General features: G+C 55.5%; 1 protein-coding gene across 3 annotated transcripts in view; it reads right to left on the bottom strand.

Annotated features, from left to right (window-relative positions):
* Window positions 1-23,577, bottom strand: part of NCOR2 (nuclear receptor corepressor 2) — a 166,751-nt gene that overhangs the window by 118,485 nt on the left and 24,689 nt on the right. For all 3 annotated transcript variants that reach the window (XM_025401526.1, XM_025401524.1, XM_025401527.1), the window contains exons 5-7: window positions 19,744-19,857; window positions 11,239-11,295; window positions 3,982-4,034 (exon numbers count right to left, since the gene is read on the bottom strand). In XM_025401526.1, the coding sequence (XP_025257311.1) occupies window positions 3,982-4,034; window positions 11,239-11,295; window positions 19,744-19,857 (224 nt within the window). The remainder of the gene's footprint in view (window positions 1-3,981; window positions 4,035-11,238; window positions 11,296-19,743; window positions 19,858-23,577) is intronic.

Below are 23,577 nucleotides of genomic sequence, written 5' to 3' on the forward strand. Positions count from 1 at the left end.
GCTCAGTAAATATCGGTTGAATGAATGAATGAATGAATGAATGAATGAATGAATGAATGAATCTGGGTCTCTGTAGATAAAAGAAAGAAGAACCAAAAACCCAGTATGTGCTCTACACGCTGAGCACTGACCTCAGTGAGCACGTATGAAACTGAGCCCTAGGGCAAGTGACTTCCCACAGGGACACACAGCTAGTCAGCCAGCCAGGACGCGCTGCGGTCCCGCTTGAGGCCCCTGTGTTCAGCCATGTGGTGAGACGGGGCCTGCACAGGGCCTCCCTTCCCATGTCCGCACTGGACACGAGACAGTTTCTGCAGTCTAGCAGGAGCAGAGTCACAAAACATCAGAGCCTGCAAGGAGTGCAGGGTGCAGAGGCTGCTGAGGGCAGCTTCCTGGGCACTGCAGATTTCCTGAACATTATGCTCTCTCAGCTTGCATACCTCTCAGTGACAGGGTGCTCACTACCTACCTCAGCAGCTCCTGCAGGGGCCTTCCCATGGTACTCTCACCCCTACCCCCAGGTCCTTTCTCCCTGCGACCACCAAAGCAAATTTTTAAAACAAAAATCTGATCACATTGCTTCCTGGGATAAACTTCATCACTGAATTCCCTTCCAACAGATAATAAAGCCGGAACTCCTTACCAGCCCTCCGTGACCTGGCCTGTGCCCTCCTCTCCCTCGCCTACCTCCTCGGGCCATGCCAGCCTTCTCTGTGACCCCTGCCAGCTCAAGGAGGCCTTTGCACCTCCTATTCTACCCGTCTGGGACACTCCCCGGAGGTCCACACAGCCGGCTGCTGCTCAGCCTCCAAGGGTCCCCTCAACTGTCACTGCCTGCCCTGACCTCCCTGGCTAATATCACCCCCTCATTTTCTCTCCCATCACCCCACTTACCAGAGTAATAGAATTTTTAAAAAATGAATGGACTGCACAATGAAAGTTAATCATAACCGCATTGAAATCTAAAATATAGAAGGGATGATAATTTTAGTAGAAAATATCCAAGAAACTAAAATTCTAAAGACAAATCAGTTCCAATAATTTACACACAAAGGTTGTTCTCACAGAACTCGACTACTTACAGTGTAGGAAATCTTAATTATTCATCTATTTGTTTTATATTATATTATATATATTTTTTTTGAGACAGAGTCTTGTTCTGTTGCCCAGGCTAGAATGCAGAGGCATGATCTTGGCTCACTGCAACCTCCATCTTCCAGGTTCAAGCAATTCTCCTGCCTCAGCCTCCCAAGTAGCTGGGACTACAGGCACACGCCACCACAGCTGGCTAATTTTTGTATTTTTGGTAGAGATGGGGTTTCACCATGTTAGCCAGGGTGGTCTCGAACTCCTGACCTCAAGTTATCTGCCTGCCTCGGCCTTCCAAAGTGCGGGGATTACAGGCATGAGCCACCACACCCAGCACATCTATTTGTTTTAATTATAAACATGTTTGTTTGTGATTTAGATTTGCAACAAATTCAGTGAGGTGGCTACCTATTTAGTCAAAATGTACTTTAATAGACCACAGCCATTCTCTGACAAAGATTATGGGATGTCAAATACAGCACTGGCTTTAATATGCTTACAGTTTATTCTACTTAGACAAAGATGAAGCAATATCTATTTGCTGGTGTTATCTATATGAGTATCTTGTTCCTCTTCTGTTTAGATTCTACAGCTGTCTTTATTACCTGAAATCATCCATATTATTCAGCTTAAAATATCGCTCACTTTAAGTGAAAAAACCTATGTAAAATTGTCAGTATAATAATATGGCTATCAAAAAATATTATGTTAAGAAGAAAAAATCATAACTAGGTATATGAAGGCATAAAGAGCTTAAGATAGTTATGTGAGCATAATACAGTTATGTGAGCATAGTACTTTAGATTTGCTGGTATTTTCTTTATCTTTTCTTTTTTTTTTTTTAAGAAACAGGGTTTTGCTCTGTTGCCCAGGCTGGAGTACAGTGGTGCAATCACGGCTCACTGCAGCCTTGAACTCCTGGGCTCAGGCGATTCTCCCACCTCAGCCTCCTGAGTATCTGGGACCACAGGCACGTGCCACCACACCCAGCTAATTTCTTTTCAATTTTGCTATATTTGGCCAGGCTGGTCTCGAACTCCTGGCCCCAGGCAATCCTCCCACCTCAGCCTCCCAAAGCACTGGGATTATAGGCATGAGCCACTGCACCCAGCTGGATTAGCTGACATTCTCTTGTTTTGTTTACTTAACTCATTCTGGTTCTGTCTCCACTGCCAGACAAATCTTGATGAGGGGCGAGGCCTTTGTTTTATCCAAGGCTGAGTGGCCAAGGCCTAGAACAGGACCTGACACACAGCAGGCTCTCAGTAAGATGGGATGAATGAATGAGGGAATGCCCCAAATAGCCCGGACTCAGTTGAGAACACCCCACCCTCATCCCCTAACCCACCTGTGATGAGGTCCCAAGAACATCCCCCTTGCTTTCAGCACCCCTCCATCTGTGGCTTCCCACCCCAGACAGGGGCCCCAGAACAAGGGAAGTCCCAGGAAGCTGCAGAAGGGACAGGCATAGCCCGGGCAATGAACGAGCCCACCAGGCCGATGAGGAGCCCAGGCTGCATCTGACATGGGCATTCCATACCAGCCCAGGACCCCTGGCGCAGGACATATGCCCCTTCCTGACACTCTGCAGCCCTTGTTGGCCACTAGCTGAGGATGACCCCCCACCAGCCACGCTGGTGAAGCATCTTTGTCAGGTGCTCCTGAATCCCAGAAGGCCAAGGGCCTCAACTAGCAAGGAGAGATTTTCTAGGCTGCTGCAACAATGATGCTGCAAGAGAGTGGCCAAGTTGATCACCTGAGGTTGGACCAGTCCTGCAACTCTGGAAACTACAACAGCAACGATCTCCCTGTCAACTAGTCCAGCACCAGCAGATGCGTGAAAACACTAGGAGGTTTGCATGCTTTCAGGAACAGGGAGCTCACCACCGCATACACACTCTGTAGTTCCATCCCAGGAACGCTTGAACAATCGGACCAGGCTGAACTACCCACTGAATCAGCTAAATGCCTCCCTTTGCAGCCACACTCAAATGCATGCACCCTCTAACCATGACAAACCTCGAACATTCAACAGCTATGATCCTGAAGAGTCTCGCCTCCAACCTGCCAGCACATGTTCCTCAAGGGGCAAGATCTGCAGCCCCTTTTACCTTTTGGGTTCCTGGGCACGAACATGAGATAACATGCCCTCCTCAGCCCAGCAATCTATGCTCCTGTTAATGCATCCCAAGAAAAACCCAGCCTCCTTCCAGCTGCCACACCTTCAACGCCTTGTACCTCGCTTGAAGATACAATGCTACCAGCCTCCAGCACTGCCCCACCCAGTGGCATGTGGCACTTAATTGACATTTTCTTCTCTCCAGCCTCGGTCTGGGAAAAGGCCCCCATCATTAGAATACATCACATTGGCCACCTCCAAAGCCTCAGGGCCTGGATGAGTGCTCTGATCTGCCCCATAGTGGGCTGTGCCAGAGGGGCCTCGCTGTGCAGACGCCAGGTGACTCCCAAACATGCTTATGCCAGAGCCCAAAACACCAGGCCCCGCCTGCACTGAGGCCACTCCCCATCTCCCTGAGCCAGCTGCCCTCTGCCCGCAACAGCTCCCTCCTGCTCGAACAGGATGCACATGTACACAGACTGGGACCTCTGACCTCCGTCTCTCCAGACCCACCTGTACACAAGCAGCTCCCTCGCCCACCCTCCCAAATCCAGGCCTGTCTCCCGAAACCTCAGGGGGACACTCTCTCTGCTCCCCGTCCCCACCCCAGGTGCCACCTAGGACTGTCTCCTGTCCCCTCCAGGAGCACCTGGCCCTGGCCGGGAGCCCCTGATGGGAACAGAGAGCCCACGTCCCACATCCCATGCAGGCCGCTGAGAGCCTGTTTGCCCACCCCGCCCCCGTGGTCTGCACGGCTACCCACAAGCACTCACATTTTGATGTTCTCATGATACTGCCGGGTGTCGGAGGGCTGGTTGTACAATGGCTGCAAAGGGAGAGAGAGAAGCGCGTCAGAGCCCGGCTGGCCACTGGCCACTGCAGAGCCCACCGGCAGGAGCCCCAGGCCTGGCACAGAGGAGCTGTCCTCTGGGTGAGGGCTCAGCCATGGGCAGGCATGAAACGGAACACAGGGACCCAGCACGCCGCCCCAGCCAGGAACAGGCTGAAACTGGTTCCTCCGGGACAGCTGTGGGTACGGTGACCGCCCCCACCAAGGTCGTCATAGCTGCTCTGCGGAGCATTCAGCAGTGCTGGCCTGAAAGGGGCCACAGCCCAGAGCACACCAGGACAAACCCACACACACCCCAGAGGTTGGCCCTGGCCACCGAACATGGAAAGCCGCTTGGTTTCCCAGCTCACCATGGAAATGTGCGTCCCAACGCTGCAAGATACCACTCCACCCCCACTGACGAGCAAAGACAAAAACGTTGAATAATGCCAAGTGTTGGTGAGGTCTGCGGTGACAGGAAGCCTGGCATATAGCTGGTGGGAGCATGGTGTATGGGCACACGTCCCCCAGAGAGAGAGACAGTAGCCACTGCCTGGTGACGAACACTGACGCCCCCGCCTCCGACCCCCATGCTCCTGCAGATGCCTACTGTGCTCTGCCAGGAGACGGGCGCTAGGATGTTGCTACAGCACTGCTCACAGCGGCCCATGAGAAGCAAGCTAGCCGTCCGCCACCAGAAGAGCAGCTAAGGAGATCAGGGATCAGCTACACCACAAATCCCACACAGCAGTGAGAAAGGGACGCAGGGCCCACAGGTAGCAAGCATAGAGCTTCAAAGAGCGCACGAGGAGACACAGAAAGCACTGCAGCGTCTGTGATGGGGGCAGGGACCCAGACAGCTGCCACATGTCCCCTCCCAAATGGAAGAACCTTGCTTAGCAACCAAGGGCACAGCCTGGGTTCAAGTCCAGGTTCTGATGCTTTCTAGCTGGGTCTCCATCTGTGCCTCCGTTTCTCCTCATCTATAAAATGGGGTTAAACTCATAGGGTTTTGCGAAGATCAAACGAGACAGTGCATGCTAAGCTCTGAGGCTGGCACCTGCAGGCTGAAGTGCCCAGAGGTGCCAGTCGCATTGTCGCCATCAGGGAGCAGTGACTGTGTTAATGGCACCCACCTTTCACACCTCCCTGTAACCACCCATGACCTTGCTGTGGCCAGTGGAACCAGTGCACCCGCAGCAAAAGCAGAGGCTTGACGATGAGAGTTCACATTTCTGCTGTTTCTGTCAAGAGAACGAGCCTAGCCTGGCCTGCAGGAAGCGGGCAGAGAGGCAAAGAGCAGAGTGGTGCCACCCACCCTGGGCTGAGCTACAGCACTGGCCCACCGACTCCCTTGCTGGCCACGGAGGTACAAGAGCTGAGTCCGCACCGGCAGAAATGCTCAGCTGCCTTCCAGACTGGTAAGAAACAGTAAACAGTTGCTGCTTCAAGCCTCTAAATGTGGGCTGCTTTGTTCCCCAGCAGAAGCCATGTAACCGCACTGCATAACCGATACACTCACCCGCACTGTACAGACAGGAAAACTGAGTCCTTAAGAGCTTACAACATTTGCCCACAGCTGGTAAGAGATGAGCCTGAATGACAGCCCATCTCTCAGCTCCAGCACTGGAGGAAGGAGTATGCTCTCCTCTCTGCCTGAGCCTCTGTGTGTGTGTGTGTCTTTCTGTCTGTCTCCCTCTCTTCCTATCCCTCTCCCTCACCTACACACACAGCAGGAGCCTCCCAGGGTGGCCATGGGTGACTGTGGTGGGAAGATCAGGTACAGAGTATGAGTGATCAGGTGGAACGGGGTAAGGATGGAGACGTGGAGTCCTGCAGCCTCGGGTCAGGGCTGCAGCAACAGAAGGGACACACAAGTCTCTTCCCTGGGGATAGAGCTGAACACACCTCCTGATGACGCCAGCACAGGGGGCCACCCAGATCCCCGCCCACCCATCCCCAGAGAAGGGCCTCTGCAGCTCTGCAGAGCCTCACAGATGGTCTTGGCTGGTGACAATGTCACCTTTCTCCCTGTAGCCCCAGATCCCCTGCTAGGGAATTCACCACTGGACTCGGGCAATTCCAGGGTCCTGCTCAGCTACTCTCCTGGGGACAGAGATGTCATCCTGCAGCTGACATGAGCCATTTCTCCCCATGCCAGGTCAGGCTCCCCTCCCAAGGTTCTCAGCCCTGAACAGAGGGCAGTTTCCCCACCCCGACCCTGGAGGTTTGAACAAGGCGAAGAAGTGAGCAGAGGAACAAGAGAGTCCATGGTCAGACTCACTGCAGAACTTTCCAGTGGAAAGAAGGGGTATGGTGCAGCATCCCTGCAGAGGGTGCGAGTCCTTGTCTCAGGAATGGCAAGGGGCCCTATCAGGATGCCCACGCTGTAACCCAGGGCAACACGTTGGCTCCTTTATGTTCCCCACATGCCAATCAAATGCAGGCCAGGTGCAAGGGGACATCACTTAAAGGTTCGGGTTTTGGAAACAGGCCCCAGTTTAAATGGTGGCTCCTCCCTCACTAGCTGTGAGCTTGGACAAGTGCCCTCAACACTCCGGCCTCAGTTTCCTCATCTGGAACATGAGTGTAGAACAAAGAGGACCTACTTCACGGAAATTTTGGATAGCCCAGAAAATTTCAGACTTGGTGAAATTTAGTGTTTGTCTTGTTTTGGTTTTAAAGATAGCAAACAGCCGAAGGGGGCCAGAAAGGGACTGGAAGCCCACCGCACACGACCCTGGGAGGGAGTGGTGGGCAGAGGGGACAGTGCTTCTGCGGCACAGGGCGGGAGCAGAAACACAGGACAGGCTCCCGGGGGCAGCAGGAGCCCGGTCAGCCTCCAACCCACCGAAGCCACAGGGAAGGGAGGCCACTTCCACTTGGTGGCCACCTCCTCTGCCCCGTAGATAGGGACACAGCCCCTGCTTCTCAAGGCGGCCATCGGTGAGCGGCCCGCAAGGCGAAGGCCCCGAAGGACTGAGGATACTGCGTGCTGCCGCCTCTAAACAGGGGCTGCCCCCTGGGAGGCACTCACCAGTCACTCCCCGAGGCCACTGAACCCCAGGAGCCCAGGGGAGGCTCTGGGCCCAGAGCGGCTCGAATGCTGTGTGTCGCCATGGCAACAGGCTGAGGACAGCCATCTTGGAAAGCCCAGAAGGGGGTTGGGGGAGGGAGGGACAGTGACATGTCCTGGCAGATGCATTGCTGAGGGGACACAGGGCCCGAGGGGACTCCCCAGCACCCCCCTCACCCTCTGCAGAGGGGGCTGCACAAAGGCCTGGCGGCTCCCCAGCCCAGGCTAGGCGGGGTCCCCACGTGGGGCCATGAGACACCTCCACAGCCACAGGCTGGGGGCATGGCTGGCCCCTGTCCCTCACCCCCAGGCCTTATCCTCCCGGGAGAAATGACCCCTGGGGGGACACATGCCAGTGAGGACATCAAGGCCCAGATGAGTGTGGAGCCTGGGGTGGCACCCAGGAGGCCCCAGGGTCTAGCTCTCTCTTGCTCAGCCTCCGTCTCCTCTAAAATGAGAGGCGCAGCCACTCAGAGGGCAGAAAGAGGGCAAAGGGGAGCAGGTGCCAGACGCAGGGCTTAGGCAAAGATGAGGCACAGTGGTGACTAAGAAAGCCAGCAGGGGCCAGGGAGGAGGCGGCCCCCCTCGGGCTTTGAGCCAGCCAGCAGGGCCACCAGGAAAAGCCACAGTCCCAGGCGGCCTGAGCTGGCAATAAATGAAGCGTCAGCCCCAGCCCTCAACCCGCTGGTGACACCAGCTTCTTAAAATAACGCCTTGGAACAGGAAGGAAGCAATGACTCAAAGCGGCAGAGAGGTCGGGGCTGCAGGGCGCGCCCTCCACCACCGCGCCTGCTCCCAGCCTGGCCCGGGCCCCACAGCTGGGCGGGGGGGGCCGTGCCCCACCATCTCAGAGCCCTAGACCCCTGGTTAGCACCTCTGCTGCTATTTTCATCCTTTCCAATGCAAATTCCTCCAGGGGGGCCACAGGGATCCGTCCCTGCCGAGGGGAGGGGCGTTGGAACTGCAGCGTCTGATGGAAGACACCCTGGGAACTAGACTCTGTGACCACAGCCCCTGGGTCCTCAGGCCGTCCCTGGTCTGGGCTTCTGACACCTAGGTGGTAGACAGGCCCCTGCAGAGGGTGTACCACGGAGCTGCCTCTGCTTGGAGGATGCCTGTGGCCACTCGGGCCTGGCAGATCTGTGCAGAACTGGCCAGCCGCTCCCCCCGGGGCTCAGCACACCTCCCCACCTCATCTCTTGCTGTGTGGCCCAGCGCAAGGCACTCCCCTCGCTGAGCCTCATCCAGAAAATGGGATGGCAACAGCTCTGCGAGGCGCCCTCCCTTTCCCCACTGACTGGCACCAAGCCAGGGGCCTTCAAGAGTCCAGACACTAGACCTTGGCCTCCTGTGCCATCAGCCCTTTGGAAGCCTCTGCTCTGAGATCTCCAAGGGGGAGACAACCCCATCCCCTTGTCTCCAAAGAACCAGAGAAGACTCACTGTGGGGCCCCTGGTTCCAAAGCTTCTGACACCAGCAGCTGCCCACCCCCATCCACCCACAGACTCCCACGGACAGGGGCTTCCTCGCCTGTGTTCCTCAGGCCCTAAGACGTGGGGGCCTCCAGGCCCTTTCCCCTAGGAAGCCCCCAGGGACCAATCAGGAAAGGGGAGCGGGAGGACCTGGAAGTCTGGAAATGGTTGGGAACTTCATCCAACCCTGCCATCCCCATTTGGCAAAAAAGGAGAAACCGAGGCAAGAGGCAGCTTACTGGTGGGGATGTAAAATGGTACGGCCACTTTGGAAAACAGTTGGGCAGTTCCTCAAGGGGCTAAACATAGGGTTAACAGAGGATCTAGCAATTCCACGCCTAGGTACACACTCAGGAGAAATGAAGACGTACGTTCACATGGAAACGGCACACTAATGTTCACAGCAACTTTATTCACAATACCCCAAATATGCAAACAATCTCATGTCCACCAACTGATGAGTGGGTAAACAACACGTGACCTGCCCCTACAGTGAAAACATGATTCAGCCACAAAAAGGAATGAAGGACCAACCCACGCTCAACACGGATGAACCTCGAAAACATGATGCTGAGGGAGAGAAACCAGACACAAAGGACCACATATTGCAAGATTCCATTTATAGGAAATGTCCAGAATAGGCAAATCCATAGAGACAGAAGGGTTTCTTTTTGAGATGATGGAATGTTCTAAAATTGACCGTGGTGACAGTTGCACACATCTGTGAATACACTAAAACCCACTGAATTGTATGCTTTAAAGGGGTGAATGGCATGCGTGCGAACTGTACTTCAATAAAGCTGTTTACAAAACAGAAAAACAAGCAAGCAGCAGCTGCTGGAAACTTCCCCAGAAATCACTTCCACGGTGAGAAGCATGACCCCAGGCCAGAGCTCGTCACCAGGTCGCCCAGGCCCAAGGATGTACCTGGAGGGGGCAGAGCCCGGAAGGGATGGGGGAGCCCGGCGAGGTTTCTGAGTCCAGCCAGGTAGGTGGCTGGGCCCTGCTTCTGAGCTGGAGGAGCCCTTGCCATCTCCTCCCTGCTTCTGCCTTCTGAGCGGGCCTGGGAGCCTGGGGCTTGCAGTTCCTGAGTGGCCTCAACAGACAGACCCCAGGCTTCAGGGAGCTCTCACTGTGCAAAACCGAGCAGCCTGCAGAAACTTCACGCGGAGTAGCTCATCACCAAATTGTTCACAACTACTGAGCGCTTCGTAGGGGCCAGGAGCTGCACTAGGTGAGCCTTTAATGGGCATCACTGCCTTTAACCCTGGGAAGACCCTGGAAGGAGGCCCCAGAGTGTCTGCCTGTCCGAGATGAGAGAGCACTGTGGTACTGGGAGGTCAGCCCCTTTCCTAAGGCCACTTGGCAAACACGCAGTGGAGTTGAGTTTAGATGGAAGCTCTGAAGGTGTCAGACTTGTTTCGTTTATGAGGCAGGGTCTCACTCTACTGCCCAGGCTAGAGTGCAGTGGTGTGATCATAGCTCACTGTAGCCTTGAACTCCTGGGCTCAAGCCATCCTCCTGCCTCAGCCTCCCAAGTAGCTGGGACGACAGGCGTGCATCACCACACCTGGTGAATTTTTTAATTTTTTACAGAGACAAGATCTTGCTATTTTGCCCAGGCTGATCTCAAATTCCTGGCTTCATGCAATCCTCCTGCCTTGGCCTCCCATAGTGCTGGGATTACAGGTGTGAGCCACTACACATGGCCGAAAGCGTAAGACTTTACCTGCACCCTGGGCGCCCTCACACGCACACCCTAGCCCACCATGCACACAGACTCTCCCTCATCTGGCACACATGTGGGTAGCAGTATGCCTTCAGTGCCCACCACGGCCATCCATGCTGACCAGCTCAGTGCGCACACACAGCTGTGGGGCAGGCAGGGGCTGTGGCCCGTTCTCTGGGAGCTAGGGCTTCTGCATCCACCCATCCTCAGCCCAGGGACTCCAGGAGGCTTGGGGCTTGCTTTCCAGCTCTGCTGCTGACATGGCGTCTTTCCACAGCAAAAGGACACTAGTGACAGCCATCATCACCATCATCATCATCATCATCATCATCATCATCATCATCATCATCATAGCTAATGCCGAACACTTACTGTCTGCAAGGCAGGCGCCACACCTGATGTTGGACAAACATTAACACAGCTCCTCCTCACTGTAACCCAGTGGAATAGGTGCTGTTAGGATTCCCATTTTACAGATGAGGAAGCTGAAGCACGGAGAGTGTAACAAACCCGCTCAAGGTCACACCACCATGAAGCAGCGCACCTGGGAGTGGACCGAGATCGCGTGACCCAGAGAACCGGCTCTCCGCGCTCAGCTGGAGCAAACGCGCTGGTCTACAGGTGTGTGACTCTCCTCACAGCCCGAGTGGCCAGGCTTCACGGTGTGCACAGGAGTGCGCAGGTGGCCCCACAGGCACTTGCTGCCAAGACTCCCCACCCCCACTCAGCCCAGCCAGGCCCGCCCACCCGCTATCTGCCATCCTCTCATCAGGAAGGTGGGTTTCCTGCCTCCTCCGCGGACGCCGCCTGGGCAGCGCTTGGCAATAGATGACTTCCTCCTCCACCGCACCCTCCCGCCTCCCTGCCCACCTCTCCAGCCACCCCCGCCCTCCCCGGAGCCCCCGACCCTGTACCCCAGCTCACCAGCTCCACCTGGGGCCCCAGGCCTTCCAGAATCCGATGTGCAGCTTCGGCCTTCTTCTGCAGGGTGATGGCGAAGAGGAGGAATTTTTTAAAAAAACAAAAAAACACAGATTATAAATAGAGGCTTCCCGGAGCAGCGGGCACCTGCCCAGCCCAGTCCAGCATGCTGATCCTCAGTACGGGGGAGGGAGGCCTGGGGCCCTCTCCAGGCCCTCCTCTGGCTGGAAAGAAACACAGAGGGGCCTCAATACCCCCACAGCGGCCCCAGCAAGCCCGCCAAGTTTCGATTTTAGCAAATGCGCCAGGTCCACTGAAGCCTGTTCCCCGGCAGGCGCGCAGGCCTCGCTCCCCCAGGGCCCGGCGATGTGGGCACCGCTCCCCGCCAGCCCAGCCGACACTGCCAGCCCTGAGATGCCTTCCCTCGCCCTGGAAGCTGGTTGGGTTGTCTACAATTACCTCAGAGCTAGTGCAGCCAGCGAGGGAAGGAGGAGGAGGAGGAGGAGGAGGAGGGAGGGTGAGATAGAGGCGCTCAGAGATACCCTTTCTAGGATTCTTGTGTTTCACAATCATGTGATTATTTCTGGGCTGCCCTGGGGCCTCCCCGCCTCCTCCCCACTCACAAGTGGGGACTTATTAGGAAAACAGGAACATGTGGTGCAGGGCTCGGTGGCCGCTCCGTCAATAGGCTGGACCTCCGGGCCCCCACCCCGGCCCTCGGCGTGAAGGCAGACGTTGTGCCTCGGCCAGGCCCGCCAGCCCCCAGCCTGGGACCACCAGGGTCCGCTCAGAGGAGGCCTGGAGGATGGCCCAGGCCAGCCAGGTACAGGGAGGTGGGGGGTGGAGGGGCTCCTGAAGGTGGCTTCCTGGGGCTTGTGACGGAGGGCAGGGGCAGAATTTGGGTGGGTTTGGGCGCCCCCTGCACAAGGCTAAACTGCGTGTGTGCTGGCAAATGGGTGTTCACAGGCTGGCACGTGGGCGAGCCCCTGCTGTGACTCAGCTGCACTGGGGCAGCCACCCAGTATTTGGCAATGACTAGGCGGACAGGCCCCAGAAGTCACCATCACCATACTGAAACTGTCCCCAGTGACCCCAAACCCAGATTGGCCAAAAGTAGGTGACCCCGAGTCCTGGGAAATGTGGCTGCCAACAAAAACTTGACGCAGCCTTTGCCAAGATCTCCTCGCAGGGCGGAGGGGCCCAGGCTCCCCAGCTGCAGCAAAGAGGGGAGGGCATGGCGGGTCAGCATCACTCCCAGTCCCCAGCCCTCGGAGAAAGACCTATGTAGGTGGGCTCAAGCCGGAACCTAGAGCTGCCTCTGCCTAGAGCCCAGGGCCTGGACCACCAAGAGCACAGCTATGCTCTCGGCCACCTTCACGCTGAGCTGAAACCCTGAGACCTGCAGCCTCAAGGTGCGGCTGGGGGCTGGAACAGCAGGGGAGAACTATTACAGCAGTGATCAGTTCCCCAAGCACCTGCCATGAGCCGACCGTCGGGCACACGCTGTGTTCTTAACATTTCAATCACGCATAAGCACCACGGGAGGCACACGCAGGAGTAGCCCCATTTCACAGATGGTGAAACTGAGGCACAGAAACAAAACACAGGGAAGAAGCCCTTCTTACGACCTCCGGGATCCACGGACAGAGGAAGCCAAGGGCCAGGTCCCACGCAGGGCCACCCCTCGGCTTGGGACTAGTATTTCCGGTGGATGGGGGGAGACATCACCCTGAGAGTCACTGTCCCAGCCACACCCTCGAAGCAGGAAAGAGTCTGCCCTGGGGTACTGAGGATGGGAGAACCCCTGAGCCAGGCCCAGGGAAGGACTGGGTATGGGGTGGCATGGGGACAGGGCAGCTTCCAAACGCTGGGACCGGTAGAGAGACAGGGAATGAATGAGACCTGGCGCCTGCCTGGAATAAACCCAAACAACAGCTGTTGGTTAAGAGCAGTGACAGCAGATTAGTATGCTCAGGCGGAGAAAGGTATGTATGAAAGTGTCTTGACTCAGCCTCCCCTCCCCAGAGAGGCCTTCCCTGACCCCCCACAGCAGGGTGGCCCACCTCCCTCGACCACTGTTTTCCCCACCTGGCTGTCTTCACAGCACATGCAGTCAGGGGTAAGGGTCTGCAGCCCACTGTTTATCCTACTGGCCATGTCCCCCTGATGAGGACTCTATGAGGAGCAAGGCACCTGCTCTGTTCTCTGCTGCACCCACAGTGCCTGGAACAGCGTCTGGCTCAGAGTGAATGCTCAGGAATGGTCTAAATACCTGGAAATGGGGTCGGCTGGCTCCTTTGCTCAGGCTGGCTCCCTCACTCAGGCTGTCTCTGGGGCAAAGCATTCTTGTACCCACAGGCTCTCTGGTCCCAGCCCAGAACCCTGTCCTCTTTCCACGTTGCTGCAGCTGGCCCAGTGCCTCCCCGCCTCTGCACCAGGACCAGAAGAGGCCAGCGCCAGCCACCGAGCTGCTATCATCCAGCAGGGCTCAGCACAGGATTGAGGGCAGCAGGCACTTTCTCCAGGGCCATGGGGGAAGCAGTCCACATCCCGGACACGCCTGGCCTTTCCAAGGACACAGAGGCCTCTCTGCCTCCTCCACAGAGGTGGCCGAGACGGCAGGCCCTGTCTCCCTGCTCTCCAAGCCACAACCAGGATTGCCAAGCCTCCCAGTAACCTGTTTCTGGGTGCAAGGGCTGCCCCATTTTACAGATGGGGAAACTGAGGCTCAGAGAGGACACTTGGATAGGAGGTCACCAATCCACACAGTTCTAGGCAAAATCCCAAACCCTTCCCACCTGAACCTCTCCCACCTAGAACATTCCCCAACCCCAATATTCCCATGGCTCATATCTGTCCCTCTCCTTGGCCCCCTTGGGGGCCACCTCCTGACACTGGCTCCCTGGCTGCCCTGGGTCCTGGCAAACAGCAACTGCTCCAACAGGAGCTCCTGTCCGCATCTTCCCCATGCAGGCACAAAGCCCAGCTTGCAGGGGACACCAGGACACACTTGGTAGAGCTGAACCAACTCCACCCAAGGGTGGCAAAACTCAGGGACCGCTCTGGCCCAGAGGAGGGCTTCATGCTGGGCTGACACCTGCCAGTGGGAGGCTGGAATTCAGGGGACTCAGCCCCACCCTGGGGAAGAAGGGAAACAGGCCTTTCTCAATCCCACTGAAACCCGACTGCCCCCACGCATGTCCTCCCATGTTCCTGGCCTTGCGGGGGCCGAGTTCTCTGCTCTGATGGTGGCAGGTGGGGCTGATGCTGCAGGGGAGGTGGCCAAGCCTGAGAGAAGCCACTGCCCAAGCTCACCTGGCTCAGAGAGGAGAGGAGAACCTAGGGACTCAAGCCAGTGAGGGGCCCTGTTCGCCGTGGTGTCCACCCACTGTAGGGGCTTTCACCAGGCAACTGGGGATCACTCAAGCAATGGCACACCTGCAGGGACTCTGGGTCTGTGTGGCCAGACCTCCCATGCCCAAAACGCCTAGGAGCGGCGCTGGGGCACACAAGTCCTTAGTCACCTATGCAGACAGGTGCATGGGAGCACCAGACCTACGTGACCCAAGTGCACATGCCGAGATCTAGGAATGCGCAAAGACATACACACATGTCCACACACGTCAAGGCAGACACACATACTCACACACGTGCACCCAAGTGAACACATGATGTAACCACACCCGCCCCACACACGCCATCTCACGCACATCCATCTGTACACACATGCACACAGCCTAATGCGTACCCGTGTGAACACATGCGTATGCATACAGGTGCACAGATACACGAATACCTACATACACGCCTCACACGTGCCAATTCGTGGATGCATGTGTTCACACATGTGCACACAGCACCCATAGTTACGCACACATACACAACACGCACCCACGTGTGTATGCATGGATGTGTAAGTGCACAGATAACCACAGACCCCACATGCTGACTCATATACGCTTACACATATGTGCACATAGCCATCCAGAGGTCCACATACATGCACATATGCATGCATACACATACACAGGTGTGCTGTATCAATGCACAAATCACCACATGCTCGTCCCACACAAGCCGACTCTCACTCTAAGTATTCACATACAAGTATGCACAGTCATCCAAAGGCACACATGTATGCTCACCCATGTGTATCCAACACACATAGCACACATGCATCCATCCGTATATGCACATGTGTACGCACAGGCACACAAACCACACACGCATCCATATGCGGCTCTCCTCTAGGGCAGAGAAACAGACCAGACACTGACCACTCCCTCGCCTCTCCCCTGCCTGGAAGCCCCATCCTAGCCCCTTCTCTGCCACACTGGCCTCCTCATCTGCAGATTGCAGGCAGCACCTACTCACCCAAGAAGCCCCGAGCCCCTAGTCCTGCACTCAAGCTCCTCCGCTGGCTGCAGCAGTGCCTCAGGGCAGCGGCCTACCCTGAGCTTCAGCTTCCTCATCTTCAAACAGAGCCCCATGCCCGTGAGCCCTGCGCAGAGCCTTCCCAGGGTGTGTGACGAGCAGGAACAGTGGCAGGTCAAAGGACACATGCAGCAGCCCCGCAGGGCTGAAACGGACAATCTGAAAGAACCCCTGGACCCTAGGGGCAGTTTTGATGACCAAGTGGCTGGGCATGGAGGCCAGAGGTGGGGGCCTGGCACAGGATGCTGGGGCCACAGGATGGGGTCTGAAGCACTGCTCTGAAAATCTTGAATCGGGGGTCTGATGTTGGGCCCGACAGACAAGCACGAGGAGTGCCAAACCCCCCAAAAGGCTCTCCTGAATGCTTCACGTTCACGGTGACTGTGGATGGTATTATTCGTCTTTGCCCTGCTCCGTCCCGATCACACGTGCACACACTGAGTCCTAATCACATCATAGAAACACCTTCCTTTTAAGATGCTTAAACTCGAAGACAAGGACCCGAGTTTTCTGCTGATTTCCGCATTACTCAGCAACTGGGGTTGCTGCTTCCATCAATCCTGCCTCCTCCTCACCTTGTGAGTAAGCCGTAGACATCTCCATTGGAAGCAGCCTTCTGCCTTTCCCCAGTCACCCTAGCTCAAGGCCCATCTCCCCTATGAAGCCCACTCTGCCTGTTCTGTCCTGAATTCCTGCAGTACCAGCAACCTGCGCTGCACAAATGCCCCTTCTGCATCCACACGTTGCTAGTGCTGCCTGTGTGTGTGTCCTGTCCAGATCCCAAGTGTGTGCTTTGTCCCGGAACCAACAGGCTCCTATCTCATGCCCACCACCTTTGAAGATCAAAGGAGACGCCAGTCCCATCTCTGGGACTTGGCCTGTGCCATGTCCCTCACCCGAATGCCCTCCTTCCAGCCCACCCGCTGCCTCCAAGAAGCCTTTCCCAGCGCTCACTTCCAGGTCATGCTTCTGCCCTCCTGGGCCCAGGCCACCCCGTCTGCTCCTGCTCTCAGGCTGCAGCCACCCTGCCGGCTGCCCTGCCATCTGTGCACACCTGCCCGGCCCCGGCCCCCGCCCACGCAGGCAGCTCCCGCGAGGCAGGGAGGTGGGAAAAGCCTTGCTCAGCGGGTGCCTCACCAATGTGCTCTGAATGGATAATGAGCCAGACTCCAGCACTCAGAACTGCCAGGCGGGCCCTGCCCGGCGGGGAAGCTGCATTTTCCGGCTGGCTCGGCGTTTAGAGACAGACCCTTGTCCTCCATCTCTCCAGGAACCAGCAGGGAAGGAAGGCAGATTAAAATTTAATCCTACTGATCCCCCAAGAGGCGGTAAGTCCAGGCTGCTCCTGCCAAAGGCGGCTGGGGGCCTCCCGCACACCAGGCTGCAGGCTTTGGAGGCTCAGAGGCTCAGCCCAGGTGGAGGGTCCCCACCAGCCCCCACGGCCCCAAACCAGAGGCCTCTTCCACGGGCCAGAGCTGGCCACTCGCCTCCATCTCCCCTCCCCTTCTGCCACCTGAACATTTGCACAATTATTTAATGTGCATCTGCTGTGTGGTGAGCACCGTTTTAGGTGCTGGAGATACCACTGGAAATAAAAGTGGGCAGGAATAAAATCCCTGCCCTCACGGAGTTTCCATTCATAATAAACAGAATAAATAAGTAAACTAGAAATCACGTCCCATGAGGACAAGGCTAAGGAGAATCAGGAGCCACAAAGGAAGAAAATGGGTGTAATCCTGAAAACCCTTTTTCATGAGAGAAGGGTTTTCAGTATTAAGTAGAGGGTTGAAACAGGTCTTGCTGAGAAGGAGCCACTTGAGCAAAGATGGAAGTGACAGTATGAGCCCTGCAAGGAGAGGAGTACCAGGTAGAGGCCAAGGCACTGCAGCAATGTGCTCAGCCACTGACTTGGCCTCCACAGCTGCTGAAGAGAACCGTGCCTGCTCTCCACCAAGGATCAGAGACGGCAGGCAGAGGTGACACTCTCAGGAGCCCTGTCCATGTCCCCTCCACTTCGGGCTCCTGGAGCAACCTCAATCTTGGCTCCGAGTCCCAGGCTCAAAGCTCACTTGCTCGGCAGTCTCAGGGAGGTCTCCTTCCCCCTCTGAGCTTTGGTTTCTTGATGAGCAAAATGGAGAGAATAATAGTAGTTCTACTAAATGCAAATACTGTTCTATTAAATGTACAAGGTAAACAATCACAAGAAGAAATGAGAGCTACGATAATGACAATTAATAGCATCAGCTGGCATTTCTTTGGTGCCAGGCACTGTCTGTCCTAAGGGCACTAGGAAATCAGCCCCTTGGGCGCGGTGGCTCACGCCTGTAATCCCTGCACTTTGGGAGGCTGAGGCGGGCGGATCACGAGGTCAGGAGATCGAGACCATCCTGGCTAACACGGTGAAACCCCGTCTCTACTAAAATACAAAAAATTAGCCGGGCGCGGTGGCGGGCGCCTGTAGTCCCAGCTACTCGGGAGGCTGAGGCAGGAGAATGGCGCGAACCCGGGAGGCGGAGCTTGCAGTGAGCCGAGATGGTGCCACTGCACTCCAGCCTGGGCGACAAAGTGAAGACTCCGTCTCAAAAAAAAAAAAAAAAAAAAAAGAAATCAGCCCCTTTAATCCCCACACCAACTATACTAGGTGATGCCATCGTTGTCATTGTTTTAAAGCTGTGAAGTGTGAGGCACAGGGAGGTTTAAGTAAAACATTCCAGGGTCACAGAGCCAGGAAGTGGGAGAAATGGGATTTGAACCCAAGATGCCTGGCTGAAGCATGTGTGGCCCCTGGGCTCTCTTACTAGCGGTACTTGAGGTGAGGGGCCACGGTGTGGGAGAGTGACCCAGGCACACAGTTCCCAGGCCCCAAACAGGCTTGTCTCATTCTGCATGACATTGCTGTTTCTAGAGGTGGAGGCGTAGCCAAACTGGTTCATCAAGTAGTTCCCTGTCTCAGGCTGCTACTGCAGGCACCCACCAGACTCCAGAGACCTCCCCACCCCCACCTCAACTCTGAGCACTGATTGGCCAAGGAAGATATTACGGAAGAGGCAGCTGGGAAGGGTGGCTGGGGCTACAGGCAGGAGGGGAACCAGAGAAGCCAAGGCTGGGAGAGGAGTTTCCGCATCTGTCGCTTCACAAGGACCAGTCCCTCTCTGGGCCTCAGTTTCCTCATCCAGAAAATAAGGGAGGGGATCAACATCCACAGATCCTGAGTACATTTAGAAAAAGTCGATTGTAAATCATCAAAGCCCAGCTAGTAGTGGCTTGCCTGGGACGACGGGGAGCTCACCACCTCACCAGACACAAGGTTCCACGTTCGGGGTGCACAGACCCGTACGGTCCAGCCCCTGGAGACACGGCTCTGGGTACCCCAAGCCCCTCCACCAGACCAGACCCCCTATAGCTGCCCCCAGTGGGATCTCCATGGGCCTCCACAGCCTGCTACAGACTCTGTGTTTCAATCATCTCAAACGCCCCTTCGAGGGCCCAGTGTCAGTGGAAGCTGGTGCTGAGAACTCAGGCCCTGTGGTCTGACAGCCCACAGGTTCAAATCCAGGTCCAATGCTTCCTAGCTGTGTGACTCTAGACAAGTCACTTAACCTCTCTGGGCCTCAGGAAAATGGAAACGACGTCTGCACGCGCCGTTCCAGGACTGACGGGAGGAGCTGCTCCATGAAAGCTCACTGCTGTGGTCATAACGTCATTATCTTTTGTCTTAAAGGGATTTCTTCTGCACGAGTGCCTGAAGTGGCAGCCCCTTACCCTGGGCCATCAGCTGGACCCTGGTGCTATCCTGGAGCCCAAAGCCTCCGTTTTGTGTTGCATCCCACTGGCTAGCCACGGTTCACACCCATCTGCGCGTCTGAGCAGAACAGCCCAGAGGCCACACCAGGATGGCTTTCCACCAGTCACCTTCCCCCACCCACTCATAAACCCTGCATCTCTGGGGGAGAGGGTGGCGAGGTCCCCTCCCCATTTTGCAGATGGGAACACTGAGGCCATATTCATTGTGCCCCCTGTGAAGCACCTCATGGCCAACACCGGGGAGCAGCAGGCAGGGGCGGGGACGCATACCCGGTTCTCGTCGTAGATGATCTGCACCAGGCTGCGGTGCTTCGACTCGATGGGCGGCGGTGACACGGGCTTCTCAGGCTCGGGCGGCTTGGCAGCCTCCTCCTCCAGCTGTTGCTGTGGGAAGAGGCAGAGCGTGAGGGGTGAGCACCCCGGCGGGCGGAAGGAGGGCTGCAGCTCCCAGGGCGTGGGGAGGCCCCCTTGCAGCCCGGTCCGCAGCCGCGTACAGGAAGTCAGGCTGCTACCCATTTCCTGTGAGTCACCCCAGGGACTCCGTACCCGGGAGAGGCCCCAGCTCCCGGGCCAGCTGCAACCTCCAAGCTCCGAAGCCAGGTTCAAATCCTGCCTTCGTGACTTGCCAGCTAGGGAAGCACAGCCGAGCAGCCTCACTCCGCTAGGCCTCAGTTTCCCCCTCTGTAAACAGGGCTGATTGCCGTGCCGCCATTCTGACCATGGTGAGAACTCAATGAGTTACACAGGCAGGCGCAGCCAGGCCTGCTATGAGCCGGCATTACTACCCGTTACGGTTCCTACAGGCAGCATCAGTGCTAGGAGAAGCTGCGCAGACTCCGCAGCTGCACTGGCTAGACCAGAGCCAGTCCTACTGGCTCCCACTCCTACTTACTGCTAGCCTTGAGAAGCTCCTGGACCTCTCTGAGCCTTCCCTTCCTCTTCTGGAAAATGGGGATAAAAGTTACTACCCTAGGGGGCCGGTGTGAGGGGCCGGTGTGAGGGTGAAATGAGCTGATGATATGTGCAAAGCACTTGGCACCTGACACACAGGCAGCACTCCACCCACAGAGCTCCTCATCACCCTCATCATCCTCATCCTCATCACCCTCATCATCCTCATCTTTATCATCCCATCATCCTCATCCTCATCACCCTCATCATCCTCATCTTTATCACCCCATCATCCTCATCCTCATCACCCTCATCATCCTCATCCCCCTCATCCTCATCCTCATCCCCCCATCATCCTCATCCTCATCATCTTCATCATCCTCATCCTCATCACCCTCATCATCCTCATCTTTATCACCCCATCATCCTCATCCTCATCACCCTCATCATCCTCATCCCCCTCATCCTCATTCTCATCACCCTCATCATCCTCACCCTCATCACCCTCATCATCCTCATCCTCATCACCCTCATCATCCTCATCCCCCTCATCCTCATCCCCCCATCATCCTCATCCTCATCACCCCCATCATCCTCATCCTCATCACCCCATCATCCTCATCCTCATCACCCCCATCATCGTCATCATCATCACCCCCATCATCGTCATCGTCATCACTCCATCATCTTCATCCTCATCACCCTCATCATCCTCATCCCCCATCATCCTCATCCTCATCACCCCCATCATCCTCATCCTCATCACTCCATCATCTTCATCCTCATCACCCCCATCATCGTCATCCTCATCACCCCCATCATCGTCATCATCATCCTCATCCTCATCACCCTCATCATCCTCATCCTCATCACCCTCATCATCGTCATCATCACCCCATCATCCTCATCATCACCCCCATCATCCTCATCATCATCATCCTCATCATCCTCATGCTCATAACCCTCATCATCCTCATTCTCATCATCCTCATCATCCTCATGCTCATCACCCCCATCATCATCATCATCCTCATCATCCTCTTCCTCATCACCTCATCATCCTCATCACTCTCATCATCCTCATCCTCATCACCCCCATCACCCTTATCCTCATCACCCCCATCATCCTCATCACTCTCATCATCCTCATCCTCATCACCCCCATTACCCTCATCCTCATCACCCCCATCATCCTCATCCTCATCACCCCCATCATCCTCATCTTCATCTGTCCATCTACCAAATACCCTCCTCCTAACACCATTGGAAAGAGCATCCCATCATGCTGCCATCTGCTTCATAGCAAGAGGGAGGCTGAAGACCAGAGGGTTTAGGGCACTGGCCCAAGGTCAGATGGGAAGCCAATGCCCCATTCTGCAGTGTGACAGGGCATCACAAGTGAGATCAGAACATGGTTCTGCTCCACTTATGATGCTCACACAGCCTGCACATGACCACAGAGCAGATCAGTATGAACCCAAAAAGGTACCCAAGAAGAAGTGAACACAAAAAGAGCCAGAAAATCCAGGGTGCTGGCTTCTGCAGGCGATGGTGCTGGCAGCTTGAGCAGAACTGCCTCAGTCCCACAGCAACCCCTGGTGGTCGCTTCAAGAAGGACATCGAAATACTCCCCCAAAGCACTGAACAAACAAAACCAAGAAGGGGAAGAAGTCCACAGCCGGGAAAGGGTGGGTGGGAGGGAGGCTCCCCCCAGCCAGGGAAGGTGGCCCTTCCTCAGGTACTAGCGAAAATACTACCTGGGACACCTACAGAGATCCAGCTAAGAGGGTGACTCAGCTCTGTTGGGCCTGGATTCAAGCCTGAGCCCCACACTCACCAGCTCTGCAGCCTCAGCCAGGGCACTTCACCTCCCTGACCTCAGTGTCTACTTCAGCAGAACCTGCAAGTACATGCCTACCTCATAAGGTTGTTTGGAAGATCAAGGAGATAATGCTGAAAAAACTGCTGCACAGCAGTGACACGCTAAAAAGGGCTGTCTAATGCAAGTCAAAACCACAACGAGATACCGCTGTACAACCACTAGGATGGCTGGAATCAAAAACATTTTTTTATTTTTTTATTTTTTATTTTTGAGACGGAGTCTCACTCTGTCACCCAGGCTGGAGTGCAGTTGCATGATCTCGGCTCACTGCAAGCTCCGCCTCCCAGGTTCACGCCATTCTCCTGCCTCAGCCTCCTGAGTAGCTGGGACTACAGGCGCCCACCACCACGCCTGGCTAATTTTTTTGTATTTTTAGTAGAGACGAGGTTTCACTATGTTAGCCAGGATGGTCTTTAACTCCTGACCTCGTGATCCGCCTGCCTGGCCTCCCAAAGTACTGGGATTACAGGCGTGAGCCACCGCACCCGACCAAAAACATTTTTAAAGGAAGATTAAAAAAGGGTTGGTGTGGCTAGGGACAGTGGTTCACACCTGAAATCTCAGCACTTTGAGAGGCCAAGGTGGGCAGATCACTCAAGACCAGCAGTTGGAGACCAGCTTGGGCAACATAGTGAAACCCCATCTCTATAAAAAGATACAAAAATTAGCCGGGTGTGGTGGTGCACGCCTGTACTTCCAGCTACTCAGGAGGCTGAGGTAGAAGGACTGCTTGAGCCCAGGAGGTAGAGGCTCCAGTGAGCAAAGATGGCACCACTGGACTCCAGCCTGGGCAACAGAGTGAGATTCCATCTCAAAATTTAAAAAAAAGGTGGGGGGAGGGTTGATGAGGATGTGGAAAACCTGGAACCTTCATGCATTGCTGGTAAGAATGTAAAATGGGGCAGTTGATGTGGAAAACAGCCTGGAAAGTCATCAGCAAATTAAACCTAGAATTACTGTGCAAACCTGCAATTCCGCTCCTAGGTATATACCCATGAGAACTGAAAACAGGTGTCCCAACACAACTTGAACAGCAGCACTATTCACAACAGCCACAGCCCAAATGGCCACAGATGATGAAATAAACAAAAGGTGCCATCTCCATACAATGGAGTATGATTCAGCCATAAAAAGGAATGAAGGAATGAGACAAGAGACAACATGATAAACCCAAAACCATGACGCTAGGTAGAAGAAGCCAGACGCAAAAGGATGCATACTGTGTGATGCCATATATCGGAACTGTCTAGAACAGGTCAGTCCACAGAGACAGAGAGTAGGGGAACAGGGAGTGGCTGCTTTAGCTCCTATGAGGCTTCCCTGTGGGTTGT

The sequence above is a fragment of the Theropithecus gelada genome, chromosome 11 (genome assembly GCF_003255815.1).
Source record: "Theropithecus gelada isolate Dixy chromosome 11, Tgel_1.0, whole genome shotgun sequence".
NCBI lineage: Eukaryota > Metazoa > Chordata > Mammalia > Primates > Cercopithecidae > Theropithecus > Theropithecus gelada.